The following is a 25,120-nucleotide window of genomic DNA, read 5'->3' on the forward strand; positions in this document are numbered from 1 at the left end:
TCACAGTTCTGAAGTCCAAGATCAGAACAGCAACACGAGTGATTTCTAGAGAGGACCCTCTTCCTGGCTTGCCTTCTCCTCATGTCCTCACGTGGCCTTTGCATGGTGCATGGTCTGTCTCGGAATACAGTCACAAGGTGGGGGGTGGTTAGGGTTTCAACATATGAATGTTGGGGGTGGGACACATTTGGTTCATAGCACCCTATAAAATGTCGCTCCACAAAAGAAGGGACTTTATCTACATTGTCTTTTACTGTACCTGGTACGTAGTAGACATACCATTAATATCTGCTAAATAAATGAAAGTAGGAACTGCATTTTCTCTGTATGTTTTAGTGGCCGTGTGAGTATATGTATTGCCTCAGGATAACGCCCTAAACAAGTACCCTTTATCAAGCACCTATGTATACCTAGACATGTTTTTATTTCTGATCTAATCCTCAACAATCCTAGAAAATAGGGATGAGGAAACTGAGGTATGCGTTGGTTAAGTAACTTGCCAAGGTTCACAGCTCATGAGCAAAGCCAGAATCAGGACTCCAGTCTGTCAACTTCAAAGTCAACTTCTTACCAAAAACCGTATGCTCTCCCTCATATGCGGACATTAGATCAAGCGCAAACACAACAATGGGATTGGACTTTGAGCACACGATAAAGGGAGAGCACACAAGGGAGGGGTGAGGATAGGTAAGACACCTAAAAAATTAGCTAGCATTTGTTGCCCTCAATGCAGAGAAACTAAAGCAGATATCTTAAAAGGAACTGAGGCCAATAGGAAAAGGGGACCAGGAACTAGAGAAAAGGTTAGATCAAAAAGAATTAACCTAGAAGGTAACACACATGCACAGGAAATCAATGTGAGTCAACTCCCTGTACAGCTATCCTTATCTCAACCAGCAAAACCCCTTGTTCCTTCCTATTATTGCTTATACTCTCTCTTCAACAAAATTAGAGATAAGGGCAAAATAGTTTCTGCTGGGTATTGAGGGGGTAGGGGGGAGAGGGAGGGGGCGGAGTGGCTGGTAAGGGAGGGGGTGGGGGCAGGGGGGAGAAATGAACCAAGCATTGTATGCACATGTGAATAATAAAAAAAAAAAAAAAGAAAGAAAAAAAATGTCAACTTCTTTTCATACTCTAGACCTGCAGTTCTCAAGTGTTAGTGTGCATCAGCACAGCCTGGAGGGCTTGTTAAAGCAGATTGCTGGACATATCTTCCATGATTTGGTAGATCTAGGGTGGGATCTGAAAATTTGCTTCAAGTTTCCTTTTCCTTCAAACTTCTGGGCCATTTCTGGCAGCCTTCCTTGAGCCTGCTGGTAACGAGTTTACCAAAAATCGTATGTTCTCCCTCATATGTGGACATTAGATCAAGGGCAAACACAACAAGGGGATTGGACTTTGAGCACATGATAAAAGCGAGAGCACGCAAGGGAGGGGTGAGGATAGGTAAGACACCTAAAAAACTAGCTAGCATTTAGCTAGCATTAGCTCTGTTTCCACGTGGTCTGTGCTGCCCTGGGCCATGAGGCCTTCACCACAGGGGGGCAGCAGCATCCCAGGCACCGAGTGTTTGCTGCCTGCCCCCAACCCCCTTTGGACAGCTCATTAGCACCTCATTCCCTGGGTGCCCACCAAGGAGGAGGGCCTGACTGGCTTTCCATTCCCCTTAGCTGGGAGAAGGACAGTGGGAGGGGGCCAGACAGAGGGGGAGGTCACTGGCACACTGAGGGGCAGTTTTGTTCTGTGGGAGACTCTGGGAGAGGAAGCTGGGTGGTCTCCTTAGAGTGTGGAATTATGTCCTTCACAAAACCGCCACACAGAGTGGGGCTGCTGGGAGAGCCAGGCTTGACAAAAGCCTTGGAGGAGACTGGCAGGGACTGCCCGGGTGCAGGGCTTGGGCCCCTCCCTGAAGAGGCCTGGCAGACTCTCCTGATGCCGGTTTCCAGGGGTGATGGCCGACCCCAAGCCTCCCTCCCAGAAGATGTAGGTCTGTGGCCTCCTCAGGAAGTTCCTTCCAGTGCACAGTGGGCTCTCATGCAGCCAGGCTCCAACCTCCAGAGTCACCACCCCCGCCCGGGCCTCTTCCTCTGTTTTCTGGGTTTGCTTTGTCCCAAACATATTAAGAATCTTCCTGAATGCCAAGAATTATGCTGAGAATTATATATAATATTCTAGTCAATACACAGCCATCATACTTCCTAAAAAGATATGATGCTACCCATTCATGATGAGAAGGTGAAATTTAATCTACCACTTGCCAAGCCCACTTGATCACTTTATTAACTTACCCATTCCCTCCAATACTGGGGACCTGATGTGAAAGTGGTCTTCCACCAAACCCCACGTGTACAGATGGGGACTCTGAGATGCAGGGAAGTCACTGTCCAGGGACCTTAACAAACTGCTTGAGAATTCAGGTGTAACTGTGGATTCAAACCATCACCATGGACAGGTGTGCGTTCAAACCCCACTCCACAGCGGAAGGCCTTCAGGTTTTAGGGGATGTGAAGTTTTTTAGTCTAGTTCTGTTAGTTTCTTACATACATGATGCCTTTCTCAAGTTTGACTTCTACTTGTTTGTCTAATAGCTCCTCATAGTCTTAAAGAAGACACTGTCTCCTTTGGGCACTGTAGTGCTAAGGCAGTGGGAGTGGGTAACAGTTTTCTGACTTGTGTTGCTGACTGAATCTTTGTGGGCTGAGTTCTCCCCAGGAGAGACCAATGACAGTTATTGCACTGGGCTGAACTGACTCCAGGGTGCTCTTTATTTTCTCCTGCAACAGTTATACCTCCAAGCTTCTGGCTGGGTGCCTTCTGGACTTTTTATGATCCCCTGAACCTACAGAATGGGAAAAGAGATTCCCAAGTTGGTACCTGATACCATTTCCTAGTACATTCATAGCTACCTTTAAAATGGCTGTGTACTTTTCATTCTCAGGAAAGAGTTTCTGTTTTAATTTGGCTTCCTTCTACAGTACCAGTTAGGCCTTGCTTTTCCTGCTCTTAAAAGAAGGGGTTTTTGTAGGAATGAGTCCCATTTAGGGAGTCTGGAGTTCCCTGAAAAGATTTTGAAAAATGCCTCATTCTCAACATTTACAATGATCATCTTTGAATAGTGCAATATAAAAAAATCTATGTTTGCTTTTCTAAAATGTGCTCCCAAGTGAAAAAAAAAGTATCCATCATTGGAAAACAATATGTGAGCACCAAAATTTTCAATACTGTAATGTATTATAGGAAATATTTTATGTTGGAGTAGGGGGAGTAAGGAGTGAGAGAAGGAAAGGAGAAAATAGGAAAGGGAAGGAAAGAAGAAAGAGGAAATTTTTCAGATGTGAGTTTAAAAAATTTCCAGCATGGATAACTAAAGCATTGTTTAATTTATTTAAGACAGTTTTGTGAAATCTTAAAGGTGTTCATCAGTCTTTTAAACTGTAGCCACAAGATTTGCAAGTGATAATGTCCCCAGAACAAATAGGAAATGTCAGTTCAGGATTTTTTAAAGCATGTTTTTCCTTGTAGAGACATTCAAAATTGAAAAGATATTATAATAATGAAGACCCTCCCCCAACACACAAACTCTTTCACTTGTTACATCCACTTTATGGAGGCAAATATAAATTTTTTCAATTCATTTCACTTTGTATGTAGTGTTGCCAGATTTACAAAAATAGAAGATGTCCAATGCCTTATTTTGCATACTTAAGTAAAACATTATGTGTTAGTTAATACTTATACTAAAATGTTACTTGCAACATATCTGAAATTGAAATTTAATTTGTTGTCCTGTATTTTACTTGACAAACTACTGTAGGTGTAGAATTCAGCAAAATGTGAATGTTTCAGAATCCAAGGTTGAGGTAGCAGTTTTGTGGGCAGGACAAAGCATGCCGGCTGCAAAATGATACCATGCCACCTCACTGTGGCTGAGAAACTAAGTGACAGAATGGCAAGATGAGATGCCCCAAAAGGATGCTGAAGGGGGGAGAAGAGAGTCAAAGCACAATGAAAAAAGAGAATGTCCAGGAAAAAAGGGGGCTCATTTGAAGAGACGATTGGAGGAGCTGGGTGCCAGAGGAAAACGTGAATAGAGGACTTGAGGAATTTTAAACCGATTGATGGCATTCACAGATTAATCCCGCTCTGTCGCAGACCCTGGAATTTCAAGTTCTCACCGAGAAATCAACCCAGCATGAGCTCCGGGCTCCCCCTGGTGGCTGCTGTGAGCATCGCCCTCCCAGACCGTCTGAGGACCCTTCATCCATCCATCCATCCACCCGTCCATCCCTCCATCCCTCCATCCCACTAACCATCCATCCATTCTTTCCCTTCGCTCTTCCTTCTTTTTCTGTCTGCCTTTTCATTCAGAGCCTGCCCTAAGTTTGACACTTCTCAGCAGCTCTGGCCCCAGGAGGAGGCCACACAGAGCTGGGCATTGTCCCCATTCTGAGACCACCCGGGTGGAAGCAGCGGAAGCGCTACCGCTACCGGCTACCGGATGACTGACAGCAGCCTCGGGTCAAGTGCCCCAGCGGGCGCCCAGAAAGCAGCCATGTGCTCCGCACTCCAGCAGGAGGGTTCCCTCAGACTCATGCAAACAGCAGAGCTAAATGTCTGTTTTCAACGTGATGTATATGAATAAAGGCATTAAAAAAAAGGATTACACTTGTAAAGTGAGGTTTTTTTTTTCCTTCTTCTTGGGAATGGGAATCCTGTTGTATTAGACAGTGGTGGTGACAGGGTAAATATGAGAAGGGAAGGACACAGACCCTAACTTCTGAGGGGAGAGGATTAAAAAAAAATCGTTAAATGGATTTACATAGAAATATTAAAAAAATGTTAACCTGAACGTTTGTCATAGTTCCCGTTCTGTGACTGCCTCGTGTAGGTCACACTCTGCCTGCCTTCCTTCATTCTGGTCACTGGGACTGAGCTGCCCTGTCCCGTAATCATAATGGCCTCTCCACAGTCCTCCTTAGGCCCTCCAGCCTCTTAGGTCCCAGCTGTGGAGATGTGCAAATTCCACATTAGGCTGCTGAAGTTACTGTAGGAGGCACACTTTCTAGCAGGAGACTGACTTTTTTGTGGCACTTCCCAGAATGTTTTTCAGTTTCCAGAATGTCCCACAGGCTTCAGACATTGATCTCCTCAGGGTAACCAGCTTCTCTCAGGTGTGAGCAGCCTCCTTCATAGTCCAAATTAACTGTGTGAATATCATATTTGTCTTGAAAAAGTTAGGATCAAATGCAGTGATTTGCAAAAATTTGTATTATAAGGTCCTATAGAGAAATTAAAGATGGAAATTAAGCATTTCACCCTCAGAAAAAGGTAGATGCACAAAACTTTCTTCACAATTTCGAGAGCTCTGAATGCACTAAAGTCTTCTGGTGGATTACCTAGGGCTCCATAGATCCTACTTAAGAGTCTTGCCGAAATGAACCAATCCTTGTATGCACCTATGAATAATAAAAGAAAAATGAAAAAAAAAAAAAGAAATGGGAAGAAAAAAAAAAAAAGAGTCTTGCCTCTGGCACCTGCACACCCATGTTTATTGCGGCACTATTCACAATAGCCAAGTTATGGAAACAGCCAAGATGCCCCAGCACTGACGAATGGATTAAGAAAATGTGGTATCTATACACAATGGAATTTTATGCAGCCATGAAGAAGAATGAAATGTTATCACTCGCTGGTAAATGGATGGAATTGGAGAACATCATTCTGAGTGAGGTTAGCCTGGCCCAAAAGACCAAAAATCGTATGTCCTCCCTCATATGTGGACATTAGATCAAGGGCATACACAACAAGGGGATTGGACTTTGAGCACATGATAAAAGCGAGAGCACACAAGGGAGGGGTGAGATAGGTAAGACACCTAAAAAACTAGCTAGCATTTGTTGCCCTTAATGCAGAGAAACTAAAGCAGATACCTTAAAAGCAACTGAGGCCAATAGGAAAAGGGGACCAGGAACTAGAGAAAAGGTTAGATCAAAAAGAATTAACCTAGAAGGTAACACCCACTCACAGGAAATCAATGTGAGTCAACTCCCTATATAGCTATCCTTATCTCAACCAGCAAAAACCCTTGTTCCTTCCTATTATGGCTTGCATTCTCTCTACAACAAGATTGGAAATAGGGGCAAAATAGTTTCTGCTGGGTATTGAGGGGGTGGGGGGGAGAGGGAGGGGGCGGAGTGGGTGGTGGGTGAGGGGGTGGGGGCGGGAGGGAGAAATGACCCAAGCCTTGTATGCACATATGAATAATAATAATAAAAGAAAAGAGTCTTGCCTCTAATGGCTGCCCCTGCAGTCTGGAGAGTTTATGGTATTGCCTGCCAGTTCTTAACTAAAAAGCACATTCACTAGTACCATGGCTGTTTCTGAAATATGCCTTGAGATCTTACTCAGCTCTTTCTGCAGATGTTGGTAGTAATCACAGAGATGAATCTACCTAATTTGAAGGGTAGATAGAAAATCACTTTTTTTTTTTTTAGAAGAGCCCCAGGGTGGAGTTACACTTTACAAATCCCAACACAGAAATGGTTGCATTTATCTGAGAAATCTGAGTCTGACCTGGACAAGTAAGTGCAAGCTGTTACCACGACATGCTTCCTCATCTCCTCCTGTTTCCACCTCCAGTTGTAGGAGGTGAGCAGAACATGTCTTTACTTATTTCCTGGTGGCTGACTCCCTGAGTTGGTTCTGCCAAGATTTTACAGTGCTGCATGGCAACCCCTGAGCTCATTGCAATACTTCTATGAATGGAAAATTTGTTTTCCTTCGGGAGAAAAGAATAATAACAACATGCAGAGATATTAATGTAAAACTATTTTTTTCTTTATTGAAAATACACCTACAAAGTAACACTTCCCAGTCCACACTGGGTGCTTGTATATGCAGAACCTGTGACAGACAGGCAAGAGGGTTCGCCCTACAGGACCTGCTTTCATAAGAAATGGTTAGTATAAAAAACATCACACTGTGTAACAGCATTAATTTAACAGGATTAATTTTTACTCTACTAGTGTCATGAAATGACAGCCACGTACATTAACGTTTGTAGTGTATTTCCCACAGAGAACCGTGACATTAAATGGTTATCAGCCACAGCCTAACATTAACTTTTATATGCCCATGATGCTCAAGATCCTACATAAAAATCTCTAATTGTGTATCAGAGGATGCATGTCTAGATTTTCAGTTTGTTAGCAAAATTACGTCCATTCTTTCACCATTTTCGGTCAGAAACTCAAACACAGCTGGTATTGTTTGATGCTCTCACTAAGTGTCTTTGACGGGCTATTCCTTAGGGGGTAGAAATGAATCTCCTTTAACCTGGGAGCTGCCTTGCTTGAAATTAATGTCCCTGCTGTCTTTTCTTGCAATCTCATTGACATTGTCTGCATACTGATTCATCTTCCACCACTTTTCTTAGGGACACAAACAAAACTAAAGCAAACTCCACTGTAGCTGAAAGTTTTGGATGATTTGGTAAGTGGAATTCCAACACAAAGAAGTATTTTGTTTCCCTCATTCTAAGAGCTCCTGATTAAAGCAAAAAATAAAAAATAAATAAAAATATTTTAACCCCCCCCCCTCAAATTTTCAGATGAGACCACCCACCCAGCTCATGGACTCATACTAGAGAGCTAGTACATTCATCTGATTTCAAAATATGTAAGAAATGACCTTATATTTTGGTATGACAGTTCTTTGGGGATTGATTGGGAGCTGAAGAGAAAAAGTATTTCAGGTTAAAAAAAAGGATCAAAGTGAAGCTCTTCTTTGTTGTTCTTTAAAGAAGACCTTTACTCTTGATGTTTTAAAATCCTCCCTTTATAATTCAACCATAGTCTATTCTTTCCCAGTTCTTTAGTGTTCTGTAGTAAGACCATGAACAGCCTTGCTAGTTGCTAGTCTTCAGTGTATTTCCTAAAAGTAATTGTCAGTTGAGGAGTGGTGGCAGACAACCTTCTCAGAGCAGTGCCTTCTGTTTGAGAAGAGCAAGCAAGAAGGGAATACTGCCCCTGTTGGAAAGAACTGGGCAAAGGGTTTCATGAGTTATCCCACTCCTGAAATGGCCTGCTGCCTGCAGACTTGCATAACCGACATTTTGGACACAGGACCTGGTGAGCCACACACCCTGCCCCTAGACAGAAATGTCTACTACCATCAAGAGTCCTTTCTGAGCATCCCATGCTCCATGGAATGACACTTGTACAGGGTATTCCAAGGGGAAAATTGAGGGCAGGCCTTTTTTTTTTATGTCACCAGAAGTCTGGGCTAGAGAGATGAAAGACATCAAAGTAAGTCACTCATTGTAAGGATGAGGACACTGAGGCCTCAGAGATGAGGTTTGACTCACCTGAGGCCACATGGAAGCTTCAGCTTCTGCCCTCCTTACAGCTGTGCTAGGTGTGTATGTATATTGTCCTGCTACCAATAAAATAAGGACACAAGTCAGAGGAAAAAGGGAAAAATCCTTCTATCCAACTGATAACTGTTGTTCATCAAGTTGTTACATTTTGAGACTAAAACTCAAATGTGTGCTCAAGGATTTTAAAATTTTGTAAGCTGGTTAAAGAATGTTTTGGGCCTACTATTCAACTTAGAAAGCAATCACATTTTAAGGATCATGTACCACACAAATTTGTACGTTCTGATCAAGATTATTTCTGATCCAAGTACCTTATTGTGTAAGACTAATATGAAATGATTTCAAAATTTCAAATGTGGGATGAAACCTATGCATTTTGGCTGCTGCAAAATCCTCCCTTATTTTTGGATGAATCCTATCAGAGCATGGAGGAAAAAGGAGGGAAGGGGCTCACTGGAGGAGTGAGCTTAATGAGATGGACACATTTCATAATGGTTTTCCAACACCTGGTGATCAAGATAGCATTTCTCGGCATTAGTCTACATCTTGGTTTCACTGTCCATGGGTTTCTCAGTTTCATTGTCCTGGGCAATCAGCTGATATGGTTTCTTCATTTCATTTTCTTCAATCACCGAGTTACCCATTTCAACATCTCGGTTCTTCAGTTCATGTCTGGACAAGTGCTCCACAATCCCTGCTCCAAGGGAGTCACCTAACACATTGGTGGTGGTTCGGAGGCGGTCCCTGAGGGTGGGGTGGGGAGGAAGGAAAAGGGAGGCTCCTGTGAATTAAAGAATTTCAGCAGGTATAGAGAACTAGCTAGAGAAGTCTTTAGAGGCATCTCTTCAAGTTCAGTGTGGTGTAGCTGCCAACTGTACAGTTACATACATAGAATGCCTATATTAGTAGCTATTAAGTTATAAGGACACAGACAATTTCAGGACGTGGAGGCAGGAGGTTCAAGGTCAGGCTGGGCAAAGTTAGTGTGAGACCCTCTCTGGGAAAACAACAAACAAACCCCCAAACTAACAGCAAAAGGACAGGGGGTGTGGCTCAAGTGGCAGAGTGTTTGCCTAGCAAGCATGAGGCCCTGGGCTCATTCCCCAGTACTGTTAACACTTTTTTCTCTTTCCTCCAACTCACCATCTTTTATACCTGTGGTCCTCAAAGTGTGATTCATGGACTCTTGATGGTCCCTGAGGTCAAAACTGTTCTCATAAGAATATTAAGATCTCATTTTCTGCATTTCACCATCATTTTCTCATGCACATTTTAGGGGAGGTTTGCAAAGACTACATGATGTGTGTGATACCACAACACATTGGATGTGCTGGATGCCAGCTGTCGAGTATTAAGCTAGACATTGAGGAGACTTACGTAGTATAAAATGTGGCCATTCTTTTCCCTAAAGTTTTGGTTTGAAAATGGTTGTATTTCACTAAATTTGCTATTTGTAACTGGGTGTGGTGGTGCATGTCTATAATCCTAGCACTCAGAAAGTGGAGGCAGAGGATCTAGAGTTGGAGGCTAGCCTTGACTACACAGTGAGTTCAAGCTTGAGCTACATAGACCCTGTCTCAAAAAACCAAGGGCTGGGAATATATCTCAGTGAAAGAGCCCTTGCCTAGAATGTGCAAGGCCCTGGGTTCAATCTCTAGCACCAAAAAAGAAATAAAAACTGTTATCTGTGCTAACACATAATGAATTTATTATTGTAATCTTTAAACGAATTAAAAATGGCAATCTTTTCTAATATGGTAAGTATTGATGGATATAACCCACATCGATTTTTTTTAAAAAGCCTTTTTGGACCTCAATAATTTTTACATAAAAAGATAAAAGATTTTGAGAATAGACACTTAAATTCTATAAAAATGCTATGTTAACAGTGCTGAATAAGAGTCAGATGGTGGGTGGAGTGCTTGCTTAGCTTTTAATCATCTTCGTACCAGTGGGAGGTAGAAGACACTAGCATCCTCATTTTACTGGGGAGGAAATGAGGGTGGCAGGGTAGCCTGCCTAGTGTCACAGGGCCAGGATACATCCTGAGCTCCTACTGTGCCCCTTGGGTTTAGTGTACAGTGTTCCACTCTTCCTGCTCATTAGTTCTAGTGAAGTCAGCACATGCAGACTCCAGGACCCAATGTGTTCTTCTAGGCTCTTTCTTTGGGCATCCTGGGAGAAAAATTTCAAAAGTGAAAGGGAACTTGTGAGAGACAAGGGGCAGAGAATTTCTGCTGGAAGAGTGAGGGCAGAGGACACGGGGCTGGCCCTACAGGTTAGGGTCAGGGTATGGAGGGTACATTTCTTGGAACTTTCCCCAGAACCCTGAGTCAATTCCATTTGATGCTTGTTCTCTCTACTGTCTGCATGGCCACCCCTCACCCTGTGGGGCTCAGATGGGAACATCTGCCGTGCATTACACCGTTGGAATGGGAAACACAAGAGGAAGGGCCTGAGCTGGCATGTGGGGCTTGCAGCTCTGTTCCAGTCACCATGGGATGTGTTGTGCAATTCAGAGAAGGTCTGGCTGATTTATGTTGGCTTTGCAGACATCAGGTTTCCCAACTCTGAATGGCTTTATGGAGTGAGAAGTAAAGCAGCCAGATGCACCCTGCAGACTGAGAACGGAGTGAGTGTGCATGGCCTCTTGGGCTGGGTCTTCTGATAAGAGCCAGGGCTCAGGCAATGGGGACGACTTAATTACAAGACAAGCTGCCCCCGTTCTTTGAGTTCTTTTGGCAGGTGTGCCACAGGCTGCCTGGCACCCTGGAAGGACAGAGGGGGACTGTGACATGAGCCAGAATGCATCCACGTGTACTCACAAGAACCAGTCCACTGCGATGATGAGTGTGATGTCATCAGTGGGCAGGCCCACAGATGTCAGCACAATGACCATGGTGACCAGGCCTGCCTGTGGAATCCCAGCTGCCCCAATACTCGCAGCCGTGGCTGTGATGCTGTTAAAAGAAATCCCAAAAGAGAAAACATTTTTACAATTCCCCCCAGTGGAGAGCAAAACACATTTGCCTTGACTCCTGATTTATTATTAGAAAGACACACTTCAGAAAAATGGAAGAGTTTAAAAAATATTCAATCATATTACTTATCATGTGCTTATTTAGTGTCATCTGATATACTAAGCATGGTTGATCTCATTTGACCTGCACTTAGAGGTTTCATGAAGTTGTTTCTACTGTATTCACTTTTCGTATCCTGGAAAGTATTGTGTAAGGGCTAATGTGCAGTTGACGGGGTGTAGCTCAGTGGCAGAATGCTCGTCTAGCATGTGTGTGACCCTGTGGTTGATTGGAAGCACTGCAAAAGAACTCACAGATAAATTTGAACATTTCAAATGCAGTAGTTACAGTAACAATTTGTTTTGAATAATTCCTCTACCCCAAAGTTGGGTTGTATAGAGAGTGAATTTGTATGATTAATGTGGTCAGAAAAAATTAAATTTATTAATTCAAAAGCAAAATATTTGTGAATAAAGTTCAATAGCAGTGTAATTTTTTTTTTTTTTTGGTATGGAGTCAGTGTCATTTGCCAAGTGTATTACTTGTCTGCGACTCAAGTTTGTTAAGTCTATTTGATAGTGTAATTTGAGAATGAAAAATGTTTATAAATAGCAAATCATTAACCAGGTGTAAAGTGGCATTGGTAAACTAATAAGTCTGTTGCAGAAACTGCTCATGGTTCACCATACTGTTTCCCTTTCATGGTACTAGCATGGTTAGCTGGTGTATGTCCATCCAGGATGCAAACTACACTTCCCAGCCTCCTTTTGGAGCTTAGACTAAGTTCTGGCCAACGAGACATACATAAAAGTGATCGACCAACTTTCAGCCTATGTCACTTCCCCTTTTCTCACTGCTAAACTTTGGGGGTGGTGATGAACCATCCTAGACCACCTGAATAGAGTAACACTCAGGGACTTTGGAACCATAGCTTTAGTCACTTACACTGGGACTCCACCAGCCTTGAGGGCTTTCTGGAGCAGCTGAAAGAGAAATGCAATTTTTTGCCTTAAGTCACTGATACTGTTGCCATTATTTTTAACTCTGGCAAATGAAACTGAACTTTATCATAACTTGGCTTTTTCATTAATATGCAAGGTATACCCAAGAATAGGTTACAGGTGAGCTGAGATATTGATCTCCTAGCCCCCAGCGTAGCCCCCACTGGAGCTCCCAGAACCCTGAGGTTAGTCAAAGACCGCTCGTCATGATCAAACTTATCTTTTTTTACTCCAATGCGTCCTACAACTATGCTGTTTTCCAACAGCATATGACATATAAACATTACAAAACTCATTTCTAAGTAAACATAGAAAAAAATATGGGGTGACATACCATAAAACAAATGCAGGACATAAATCTGGATTTGATCTTGGTTTGGGAGGAAAAAAAGGCTGTAAAAGACATTTTGGGGACATTTGGGGAAATCTTTAAGATTCTTACTACTGTGGATATACAGAACAATATCCTTATTCTTAGGAGCTGCATGCTGAGTGATGTATAGGTAAAATGTCATGGTGGCAGACAAAGAGAGAGAAGTGGCAAAGATGGTAAAATGTTAACAATTTTTATGTCTAGGTAGAGGATGTTTGTAATTAATATTGTTTCAATTTTTCTATAAGTAGTACTACTTTCAGAATAAAAAGTGAAAAGTAAGGAAAATATCTGACTTATTTTGGTTTCCAAAATATATTGTTAGTAATAACTAGAACACAAGCCCATAATAATGAAGAGCACAGCTGGCCTGGATTGCAAGGCTTAAAGTCTTTTGTTTCCATTAGACTTATCGGTCCCTTGTGCGCAGTCACTTTCGGTTGGCAAAAAGGGATAGAAGGTTCTATTCACATATACACATGGTTATGATGGGCTATTTTGGGAAGGTTATAAGAGATACTGGTTGCCTCTGCCAAGGAAACTAAGAGATTAGGGGAAGTTATGGAAAGGAAAATTACTTTTTTGTGGACACCTCCAATATAATAGTTAAAAATTCTCCACAAAAATCAAATTCTCAACCTTACTTGTCACTAGGCTCATCTATCTCATACTGCCTAAAAATTAACCCAAGAGAAAAAGTTAATTCAGTTTTTAAGTATATTTTAAGTATATTGTATTTTCAAGATTGTCTATAAAACTTGACCTATTTTAATGCTTGTTGAAATTGAATAACTTCACTTTTAAAACAGAAATGCTGAAACTTTGTATTTCACAGACATTAAAAAGAATGAGCTGAATATATTTATATATCCAAGGGGTACTCAGTGTATGGGACACGATTAATTACAGAAGTGTGTGCAAGTCCATGTGTAGAAAAGGTCTTTCAAAACCAAACGCAAATAACTGTCACCTACAGAAGGATGCAGAGCGATATGGTGGCAGGCACACTTTACTTTTTACACTTCTATGTTACTTGAATTTTGTCAATAGTGAATGCATATGTGAAAGAAAAACATGAATGAAAATATAAATCTGCAAACAAAACTTTTCTCCAAATCCGTTTATGTGTGATATCCTTCCCAACACGGTTCTTTAGTCAACTTTTATCGTCCTCTCATCTGTTAAAATCATTTAAAAAAAAATGTTAGACCTCTTTCCTTGTACCTGATGGTAATAATCTGTCCAAAGTTTAGGTCAAAGTTGTTAACTTGAGCGATGAAAATGGCAGCCAAAGCCTCATAGAGGGCGGTCCCATCCATGTTAATAGTGGCCCCCACAGGGAGCACAAATCTGGTAATGCGTTTGTCGACACCATTGTTCTCTTCCAGGCACTTGAAGGTGATGGGTAGGGTGGCAGAACTGAGAACAGTAAAACAGAGCATGTCAGCTGAGCATCCTCTTGGTAATTCTGACTGTGTCTGTGTTTGGTCTTTTGGACAGACAGTTCCTTCCTCTACCGTGTCCTAACTTAAAGGGAACCAAGTCAGCATTTGTACAAATAGGGGAACAGGGCTAGGAACAGTGTGGTCCCCTCACGAGGTTACTTGGCAGCTCTCCTGCTTCTGGGTTCCTCTGAGGATTCTCTGTGATTATTCCCACATCGTATAGCCTGTGCCAAGTCACTCTGCCACTTCCACATCAGGCAGATGACAACTGGAAGTGGGGGATAATGGATATTTTACTTTCATTTTATCTCCTCCCAAATGATACACAGTTTATTCCCTGAATCCCATAATATGATCCACAATAGAGGTCAAAAAGCCAATTCATTACTCCTGAAGTATAACACCCAGAACAAAATGCTTCTACCTACCTCCAACCTGGTTCAAGTAAAGTTTTAGACACGTTTTCTTAGAAGAGTAGGCCACACATGTACACGTACCTTGAAGAAGTCCCTAGGGCTGTGATGAGTGCTTGCAGCAACCCTCCAATGAAAACCCAAGGGTTCTTCCGGGTTACCAGGAAGTAGAGGAGCGGCAGGACAATGACTGCGTGAATGAGTAGGCCAACAATGACCGTCACTGTATACATGGCAAGCTGCCCCCCAATCACACCCATGTCTTCCATCTCAACAATTTTTCCTGCGATCAGGAACAGGATGCCCACAGGGGCGTACCTGGAGAAGCAACATATGTACAATTGCAAGTCTGATTTCCAACAGCTGTTCCATGTCAGTCACCAAGCAGTGAGAAAAAGGGGCAGGTTGAGAAGAGTGGATTTCCAACATTTTTTGTCAAGGACACTATTAGGACTTGTAGAACCTATAAATTTCTTTCTTTTCTATTTTAAAATTTCCCTTGGGTTGTGCTTTTCTCTCACTCAGCATTCCTGTAGGACATTTTTTTCCCTGTACACTTGTGAAAAAAGGCAGGCACAGAAGTTTTGGTATCCATTTTCCTAGATAGTTTTCCTTTCAATGTACCTGGTCACTTTTGTGGCATTCAGGTGTCATTCATTCCCCTTGCCTCTTGACCCCTGCTAAAGACAGAGTTGTCACAATTCATCATAACATTAGCTGAACTTTTGGAAGCATTTTCCACATGATGTCTAGCTTCCCAAGTTAAAGCAAGAGGCACACAATGTCATGGCCCTGTTTCAGACTTGCAGCCAGCTCTCTTATTCTAGGGCTACGTCTATATACCATTTATAATCTTACTTAGTGTTTTTCTTCAAATCACCTGTTTTACTTAAGTTAATTTACTTTCAGAGGAAATTTGATGTGACTGTGAAAACCAAGAGCTAGTACCACTTGCCATAAATAGAAGACCACAAAATAAATTCGGAGTTATTAAAATTAATAATGTGCATGCATGTGTACGTGCGGCCACAGTCAGTGTTCTAGTTAAGCAGTTATTACTCACAGGCTGCTACTCCAATAGTGAGCTTTCTCTCTGTGAGAATGAGCAACTGACCACGAACTGACTTGTACATACTGAAATAACCTTGTTTGCTCAAAGGGCCTGCCGTCCGGCTTCTAACTCCCTTTGTGTGATGCGTGCAGTGAACTACAACCAAACCCATTACTGAAGACAGAAGCAAATCACCCTTAAGAAGAAGGGTCTGCTGGGAACTGCAGAGGACATGTTGTGACTTGCAAACTACAATGCTTCTTTCACTAGTCCTTTAAAAATACGGGCCAGGAAATCAGAGAAGTACCTGTTTTCAGAAATGTAATAACTCAAAGTTGAATGTGTAGGCGAATGTACAGCTAGAAAAGCTACAAGTGAGGTTCATTCAGTGGCCTTGAATGGGCTTCTTTCATAAAAGAGGTGAAAGGTGGAGGCATTTTAATAATATGAAGATAAATGTCCACTTTCAGCTCAGCCAGAATTTCAAACGAGCTTTCCAATTGGACGCTCCTGTGGAGAACACATTCTGACCTGTCTTTGTGCCCAAGTTCATATCCGTCTTGCACAAACTCCTAAAAAAGTGGATTTCTCTGGGCTTTGGTGGCTTTAGAGGTAAAGGACATTTTTAATCATGTTGGAGAGTGAGTGCTTTTCTTAGCAATTGATGCCTTCCCGCCTCAGGTGCCAAGGAGGAGTTTGGATATTAAAAACAAAGGATAAAAGAAAAATAACCCCCACATGAGGTCTAAACCAAGCAAAGGGATCTCTCCCTGCTGGGGAGTTTACTTTCCAAGGTCAATGTTCCCCTTTGGATTTAGTCTTTTCCTTTGTCTCCTGCTCTGAACTTTATTAAAGAAAGGTCTGTTATAAATTGTGGCTTAGCATTCCCTAAAACGTCCCATGAATCCTTGTGTACATTGCTGCAGAAGTGCCATATGTATTTCTTTCTTAGGACTCAGAGAGGGAACTCATTTCTCCCCCCCCCCCCCCGCCCCCATCATGGTTTACATTCTTTGCATTTGCTTTTTCCTCTGCTGGGAATGTTTTCATTTGGAATTTGGTGGGACTGGCTGCACCTAGTCATTCATGTCTTAACAAAAAATGTCACCTTATAGAGCCTTTCTGTACCATTCAAGGGAAATTTCATGCCTTTCTCCCCAGTAACCTGCTATCTTATTTTTTCACAGCATCTGTGATCAAGAATATGGTTAGTTTAATTTGCTTATTCACATTGTCTCCCTGAAAAGCACGTAAGATCCAGGTCATCCTTGAGTTCTCTTCATTGCTGTATCCACGGAACTTGGTGCTCTACGCTTGTCATATAATAAAACACACAATAACTATGTCTGAATGAATAACTAAGTAGATGTAAAGTGGGATTGACACTTTTTGGGGGTAAAGGAGTTGACACTTTTTGGAAATAAGGAAGTGAACTTATTAAGATAGGCTTCTGATATATTCAAGGCCTCTACAGACCTAGAAACGCATTGTTTTCCAAAGTGTGATCATTGCAACTGCCCATTAAGCCTGGTGGCATCTTCCTCGGTACAGAACATGTGTTGATGGCAATAAGCATCTTTTTTGTAGCTGTATAGCAAATGGAAACATACCACATTATCACTGCTACCAATCTCATGATGGCTTCATTAAGAGAATCAAAGAAGTCTCTCAGGGCTTGTCCCTGCTCTTTCATGTTTCCAATTACAAAACCAAAGCACATGGAGAAGACAACGAGTCCCAGGGCGTTGACTCCATTCACAGACCCAGGAACGGGAACCAGCTCTTCCCTGATGCGGGTGAGTGTCTCCATGGCCTCTGACACGTTGTTTATCACGGCGCCCACGAGTGTTTCATTGGACTGGATGGGCACTTTAAAACTTCTCTTCTCATAGTTGGTTTTAAACTTAAAAATAAAAAGCACAACAGAAATTGATTTTTATTTTTTCTTTATACTTTCCTGCTTTCCAAATTTTCTATACTGATACACATTATTTTGTATGCAGAGGATAGGGTTATAGAAAGTATCTATGTCTGTATGCATGTATCTATCTATCATCAATCTATCTAATGTGTGGCAAATCCCTATTCCTCAACAGAGACACACACATTTATACAAATCATAACACACACATGCTCAAATACATATGAATAACACATACACTCAAATGTGTAACAAATCATAATAGGACAGAGATATCTGGTTAAAAATATTGGACTGAACACACACACATGCTTTTGCTTTGAAACCCTAATAAAATGATAATGAAGGGCTTTTTAAAAAGCCATAAATCTAAATGTTCTCAAGTTCATCATGCACAAAACACCTGTCATCCTTTCTCTCGTATTCTACAGCCGTGAAACAGGGATAACTAAGCTGGTTCTACCTTATGGGGTTGTTGTGATGGTCAAATTAGTCATAATATATGGGAACGCTGTGTAAACTTTAAAATATTATATTACATTGAGAAAATACCTTTGGGGATTAGACCTGGTTGAAGATTTCAGTGGGTATTAAAAATGAAAAATCTCAAAACCAGGCTTCAAGCCATTCCTGTTATTCTCAATTCTTAAGAATAGGTGACTAATTAATAGCTGACAATGACAACTCACTTTCTCTAAGTCTGTGGTGACTTTTCTCTGGCCCATAACTTTTGCATAGATGCCCCAGGCAGGAGAGCTGGTAACACTGCTGTGGCCACATTAAATAATTAACCCATCCATCTCTGGTTTTAAGGAGAGTAGAACTCTTGGCCTTGAGAGTGATGGTGATAAGGCATGAGGCAGGGCAATAATGTGTGAATGGTGATTGTATCTAGAGTCTAGGGGAGAAATGATGGCCACACGTGAGGTGCTTAGACATGTCTTTGCCAAGAGTAAGTGGGAGACTTTCTGGTCCATTGGTAACTCACTATTCCCAAACAAGGACACAGCCAACTGTCAATACTGAGGACACATGCCTGAACACAGTGGTACTGCTGGTCATTTCAGACAACCAACAAAGTCCCATTGCAGTCAGCTCTCAAAGCTATTCACTCTGTTGGGTGCTTATGCATTTTACATTGTCCTGGGGAAGATTTTTTAATCTTGATTATCCTTTAATATGCCTTCAACCCTTTCCCCTTAGACACAGTTTACAGTCTGTTCAGAAACTGCAAAATCATCTGCATTCTGGTCTAAGCCAAATAGATCTGGGAGATGCATTTGCTTCCCCTTCAAAAATCCTGTAAATGCAATCCCAAACCAAATACAATAAATCTGTATGAGTCAGCACTTTTTCCATCAGAAAGATCTGGAAATCAGCATTTTTGATATCACCCAGTGCCAGCTGATGAGCTGAAATTACTCAGTCCCATGGTGCTGGAATTGCCTGGTTTGATTGAAAGGGGTTTATTATTTACGTCTCTAGTTGATTTGAAACAAAAAAAAGTTAGATTTTGGGTGCTTAGGTTTTTTTTTTTTTTTTAAATAAGATTCTGTCAGATCTTGCAATGTGTACATGTATTACTTTTTAAAAATAGTCTCAATAAATTTTTTGAAAGGGAAAAAAATAAAGACGGGTCTCCAAGCATGGTTCTCCATGAAGTTGGGGTTTTGTTTTGCTTGTTTTACAAGTCCTAAGCAGAAAAGTCATAAAATTACAACAGAGGTGAATTGACACCATCTGGAGACGTGTTTGAGAATAATTATTTAATCCAGAATGTCTGTTTCCCTTTTCACATTTTGGGCAACAAGGCCTTCAAAGTCAAGTGAGGTTAATTCTGCCTGTATTGAATTCTAATTGTACTAAATGAATGAATTTTATCCCCTAGTAGTAGAATGCATTTGTGTCCACTATGCAGGGATCAAATTGCTGCTTGGATTTGAGGTTGGAAGGAAGTGGACCTCACCATAGCTTCCAGGTACCTCTCATCATCCTGGGTGTCAATTTCTAGGAAACAGAATGAAATAGTAGGAAGAGGATAGAATTTGTAGTCAACACAATGGATTCGAATTCTGGATCTGCCATCTACTACTTGTTCGAACTCGTGCCTGTTACACAATGTCCCTGTTTACACATGAGTGGCCTCATTAGCGAAACAAAGACAGGGATACTCATCACATTTATGTGAAGACTAAATATAACATTTGTGCTTGGCACACAGCAGGCAGTCCATAAATGATGATCCTATTCTTTTCTGATATATAGGTCTCCTTTAGAATCCCTAAGGCCTTTAGAAGACTTTATTTTTTTGGTGGGCCTGGGGTTTCAACTCAGAGCTTTGTACTCGCAAAGCAGGGGCTCTACCACTTGAGCCACACCTCTAGAAAACTTTGCGTTTTTAAGCTAATTTTATTTATTTGGTGGTACCTGGCTTAAACTCAGGGCCTGGTGTTTGGTAGGCAGGTACTCCAACACTGTTGAACCCTTAGTAGACTTTTAATGAACAGTCCAGTGATTTTTAAATCAAAAACAGAAACTGAAATAATCTAATGTTCTTTAAAGCAAGTTGTTAATGTATTATGTATTGGAGTTTGCTTTTGCATGTGAGCCATGGAGGAAAGAGAAAAAAAGAAACGGTCTTATGATTAGCTCTCTTAAAAGCAATAGAGACTGATGTGCTATTTGTGTGCAAGACACACTGTGTCTGGCAACTACAAAGCCTTCAATACAAGGTAAAAACTACCCCATCCTCAAAATTTCCCACAAAACCCTGTGCTTTCTCTCTGGTTGGCAAGAGAAGTGTTTCTCATTACAGAGAAATGGGGGAGAAAAGAAGGATCTACTTGGTTTGATATGCCAAAGAGGAATTTTAAAAGTGAATTAGTGGCTATAGAATGTTTACCTGTTTAAAGCAGGCTTCCACCAGATTTGGAGGGAACATGTTCCTGCAAAGAAAATAGCAGTCACTTAAATGGATTAAGAAAATGTGGTATCGTCGATACTCCCAAAAGTAATCTACATGTTTACTGCAATTCCCATCAAAATTCCAATGACATTCATTAGAGAGATTGAAAAATCTACTGTTAAATTTATATGGAAACACAAGAGGCCACGAATAGCCAAGGCAATACTCAGTCAAAAGAACAATGCAGGAGGTATCACAATACCTGACTTCAAACTATATTACAAAGCAATAACAATAAAAACAGCATGGTACTGGCACAAAAACAGACATGAGGACCAGTGGAACAGAATAGAGGACCCAGATATGAAGCCACACACTATAACCAACTTGTCTTTGACAAAGGAGCTAAAAATATACGATGGAGAAATAGCAGCCTCTTCAACAAAAACTGCTGGGAAAACTGGTTAGCAGTCTGCAAAAAACTGAAACTAGATCCATGTATATCACCCTATACCAAGATTAACTCAAAATGGATCAAGGATCTTAATATTAGACCCCAAACTCTAAAGTTGATACAGGAAAGAGTAGGAAATACTCTGGAGTTAGTAGGTATAGGTAAGAACTTTCTCAATGAAACCCCAGCAGCACAGCAACTAAGAGATAGCATAGATAAATGGGACCTCATAAAGCTAAAAAGCTTCTGTTCATCAAAAGAAATGGTCTCTAAACTGAAGAGAACACCCACAGAGTGGGAGAAAATATTTGCCAACTATACATCAGACAAAGGACTGATAACCAGAATATATAGGGAACTTAAAAAACTAAATTCTTCCAAAACTAATGAACCAATAAAGAAATGGGCAAGTGAACTAAACAGAACTTTCTCAAAAGAAGAAATTCAAATGGCCAGAAAACACATGAAAAAATGCTCACCATCTCTAGCAATAAAGGAAATGGAAATTAAAACCACACTAAGATTCCACCTCACCCCTGTTAGAATAGCCATCATCAGCAACACCACCAACAACAGGTGTTGGCGAGGATGCGGGGAAAAAGGAACCCTCTTACACTGTTGGTGGGAATGTAAACTAGTACAACCATTCTGGAAAAAAATTTGGAGGCTACTTAAAAAGCTAAACATCGATCTACCATTTGATCCAGCAATACCACTCTTGGGGATATACCCAAAAGACTGTGACACAGGTTACTCCAGAGGCACCTGCACACCCATGTTTATTGCGGCACTATTCACAATAGCCAAGTTATGGAAACAGCCAAGATGCCCCAGCACTGACGAATGGATTAAGAAAATGTGGTATCTATACACAATGGAATTTTATGCAGCCATGAAGAAGAACGAAATGTTATCATTCGCTGGTAAATGGATGGAATTGGAGAACATCATTCTGAGTGAGGTTAGCCTGGCCCAAAAGACCAAAAATCTTATCTTCTCCCTCATATGTGGACATTAGATCAAGGGCAAACACAACAAGGGGATTGGACTTTGAGCACATGATAAAAGCAAGAGCACACAAGGGAGGGGTGAGATAGGTAAGACACCTAAAAAATTAGTTAGCATTTGTTGCCCTTAACGCAGAGAAACTAAAGCAGATACCTTAAAAGCAACTGAGGCCAATAGGAAAAGGGGACCAGGAACTAGAGAAAAGGTTAGATAAAAAAGAATTAACCTAGAAGGTAACAAACATGCACAGGAAATTAATGTGAGTCAACTCCCTGTATAGCTATCCTTATCTCAACCAGCAAAAACCCTTGTTCCTTCCTATTATGGCTTACACTCTCTCTACAACAAAATTAGAAATAAGGGCAAAATAGTTTCTGCTGGGTATTGAGGGGGGTGGGGGGGAGGGAGGGGGCGGAGTGGGTGGTAAGGGAGGGGGTGGGGGCAGGGGGGAGAAATGACCCAAGCCTTGTATGCACATATGAATAATAAAAAATAAATAAATAAATAAATAAATAAAAATAAAATACTTTGAAAACAAAAAAAAAAGAAAATAGCAGTCACTTGAAAAACTCCCCAAATACGAACTTTGCTCCTTAAATACTATTTCATTGTATCTAAGGTAAGGATTGAATTAAGTCAAGTATCTAAAGGAAAAAAGAGAAAGATTTTGGTGGACTTTTATGATTTTAAATGGAACATATGGTTATCCCTAAGTGTGACTCTTGTAATCCAAAATTTTTAGGGAAGTCCTAAATTCACCTCAACTCTCCTCTTGTTAGCCAAAGAGAGTCTTCATTCAGCAATTATGTTATCGAAACTCTGCTCCTAGAAGAATCACAGTGAGACCAGAAATACCTTTTATTATCAGCAGTGAGGGTGACTGAATTACTATTCAGTAGGGCTCATTTTGTTATCATGCCATGTGTTTAGGGGAGGGAACAAATGCTCAGAGACAAAAGTCATGGCTGGACTATGAAATTTTGTTCTCCAAAAAATCCTCCAAAAGGTCTTCTGGGTTAAGGGACATTGGCGCTGAATTTCTGGAACTTCTGAGGCTCTCTGGTGACCACTGGAGAGATGGCCTACAAAATTTGAACTTGAGGCCCACGTGGCAGGGTTTGTTAACTTCTTCAGAGACTATGTTAGGGCAGAGTTCATTGTAGGAGGGGGATAATACTCTGACTGGGGAGTGTGACATTGACCATGGAATCCATTTATGTTTTAATTGATCTCTTAAGAAGGAGGGTGGCTCTCATTTGGAAGACTTGGAGAGGAAACATGGCCCAGATAGTTATTGTGAACTAGAGATTCCAGAAATTGTATTCTATCAGTCGGACGTTAAGGTAATAAATTCTTGTCCCATTCTTCGTACTACCTAGACCATCCTGTTTCTTTTCTCTTCTCACCTGGGTTCTGTGGGCTTGTTTCTATGATAAAAGTATGCATTTAGGAAATTCTAGAATAAATGCTCAAACCAAGTGACTGTGTGGGAGCAGGAATTCATGTACTTGCCACTGAGCCAAAGAGACACAGAAACTTACAGCATTCTGATGGACCAGCCAGATTGGAGATGACAATTTTCAAACAAAGGTAGAAATTACAGAAAAAAGACAATATAATAAAATATTTCTAACCCAGTCTACCTGAGGATAAAGCTCATGGAGACATGGTGAAAAAGCTTTAATTATCTGTATGAGGTAAATAAAAAATATAGTTATAGGATGCCAGCTTGATATGACATATAGGGAGGCTTGTTACTTTCAGATCATTGTGATTGACTCTTTCAGAAAGGCTTGGATAGTACCTACAGATGAATGGTGCAAAGTCACCCAGGGTAGCAATTGAGAGGTGCTGCTGATGACATCCTTTGTTCCCCAGTATCTTTTGGTTTAACTGCTACAGACCCACTCCTTGAGACAGTGTATGGAATCAGTCCTTTGGAGGCACTTTCTTCAGATGATCAGTGGGGAATCCTTTAGAGTGGTATCTACAGTAGGCAACCTAGTTCTTTGTAGGTAAATTATAAAGAAGGAAGGAAAAGGCTTAGAAAGGACAAGCTGGGTGAGGCCACATGCAGGGCACTGCAAAGCAGACAAGGGAACTGAGGGGCCTGGATAGTACATCTTCCATTTGGCCATCTAGATTCACCTTCCATTCTTTTCTGAGCTCTGGGAGTTGACTGCCATGGACCGTAACATTTAGCTTCTCTTGCTTTCTGACTGTTGAATCTGTCTACTGGCATGCATGTCAGATCCCAAGAGGGCAAGAGAAAGAAATCTATGTATATAGTCTCCTAGCTCTTTCTTTGACAGGTTTGGTGGCAGCTTCCTTTCTTCAATTAAAGCTAGAGATCCTATTCTGACACCTTTTTCCCGTGGCAATGGCTCTTCCTGTGTTCCAGTAACAAAAGCTTCGTATTGCTGTTAGTCCTCAGGAGTGTCATCCCCTGTGGAGGCTTCCTTAACCCTGCATGCACCTTTGAAAACCTTCAGTGTTCCTTTTGAGTATGTAGTGTGCAGGACCAAACTGATACCAGGGCTGGTGTGTAGAGAGAGAAAGCAGGAAAGCGCCAAGATCAAACACTGGCTTACTTCTCAGCCCTGTGAAAGACCAACTATTTTCAAGTCTGCTTCAACTGTTAGATAAGACCCAACTTGTAATCAGTGTCTGGTTTGTACATAAAACAATGGTGAAGAAGCTACCTTTAAATTGTTTATTACTGATCTGCCAAATCCTTTCTTCACAAATAGTAGAGAAGGAAATGCTTGGGATAGGAATAACTAGATGACTTCTAAAGTCCCTTCTGAGGGGGGAGAAATGAACCAAGCCTTGTATGCACATATGAATAATAAAAGAAAAATGAAAAAAAAAAAGAATTATAAAAAAAAAACCTAAAGTCCCTTCTGAAGCTCTGCTGTTGTGTATAATGAATAATGATTCAGCTCGTAAGTTCTAAATTAGGAGTCCAATGATTAGACTAAAAACTAGCCTTAAAGACTAAGACTTATGAAAAGTGGTTAAGAATATTAATAGTCTAGGTGAACTGCACAGTGGAGAGAACTTAGTTAGATTTTGAATCTTAAAAGCAGGGCTCTCAAAACCCTTCTCTTGTTCTTCTCATTGCCCTTATGAGATAAGAAAATAGACTCTTA

At 41.2% G+C, this 25,120-nt stretch overlaps 1 protein-coding gene across 1 annotated transcript in view; it reads right to left on the bottom strand.

Moving 5' to 3' along the window:
- Positions 1 to 6,815: 6,815 nt before the first annotated feature.
- Slc1a3 (solute carrier family 1 member 3) overlaps positions 6,816 to 25,120 on the bottom strand; it is a 77,064-nt gene continuing 58,759 nt past the window's right edge. The window contains exons 5-10 of the mRNA XM_020188048.2: positions 20,504 to 20,546; positions 17,291 to 17,583; positions 14,714 to 14,947; positions 13,996 to 14,190; positions 11,203 to 11,337; positions 6,816 to 9,121 (exon numbers count right to left, since the gene is read on the bottom strand). Of these exons, the coding sequence (XP_020043637.1) occupies positions 8,917 to 9,121; positions 11,203 to 11,337; positions 13,996 to 14,190; positions 14,714 to 14,947; positions 17,291 to 17,583; positions 20,504 to 20,546 (1,105 nt within the window). The 3' untranslated portion in view covers positions 6,816 to 8,916. The remainder of the gene's footprint in view (positions 9,122 to 11,202; positions 11,338 to 13,995; positions 14,191 to 14,713; positions 14,948 to 17,290; positions 17,584 to 20,503; positions 20,547 to 25,120) is intronic.

The sequence above is a fragment of the Castor canadensis genome, chromosome 6 (assembly GCF_047511655.1).
Source record: "Castor canadensis chromosome 6, mCasCan1.hap1v2, whole genome shotgun sequence".
In the NCBI taxonomy this organism is placed as follows: domain Eukaryota; kingdom Metazoa; phylum Chordata; class Mammalia; order Rodentia; family Castoridae; genus Castor; species Castor canadensis.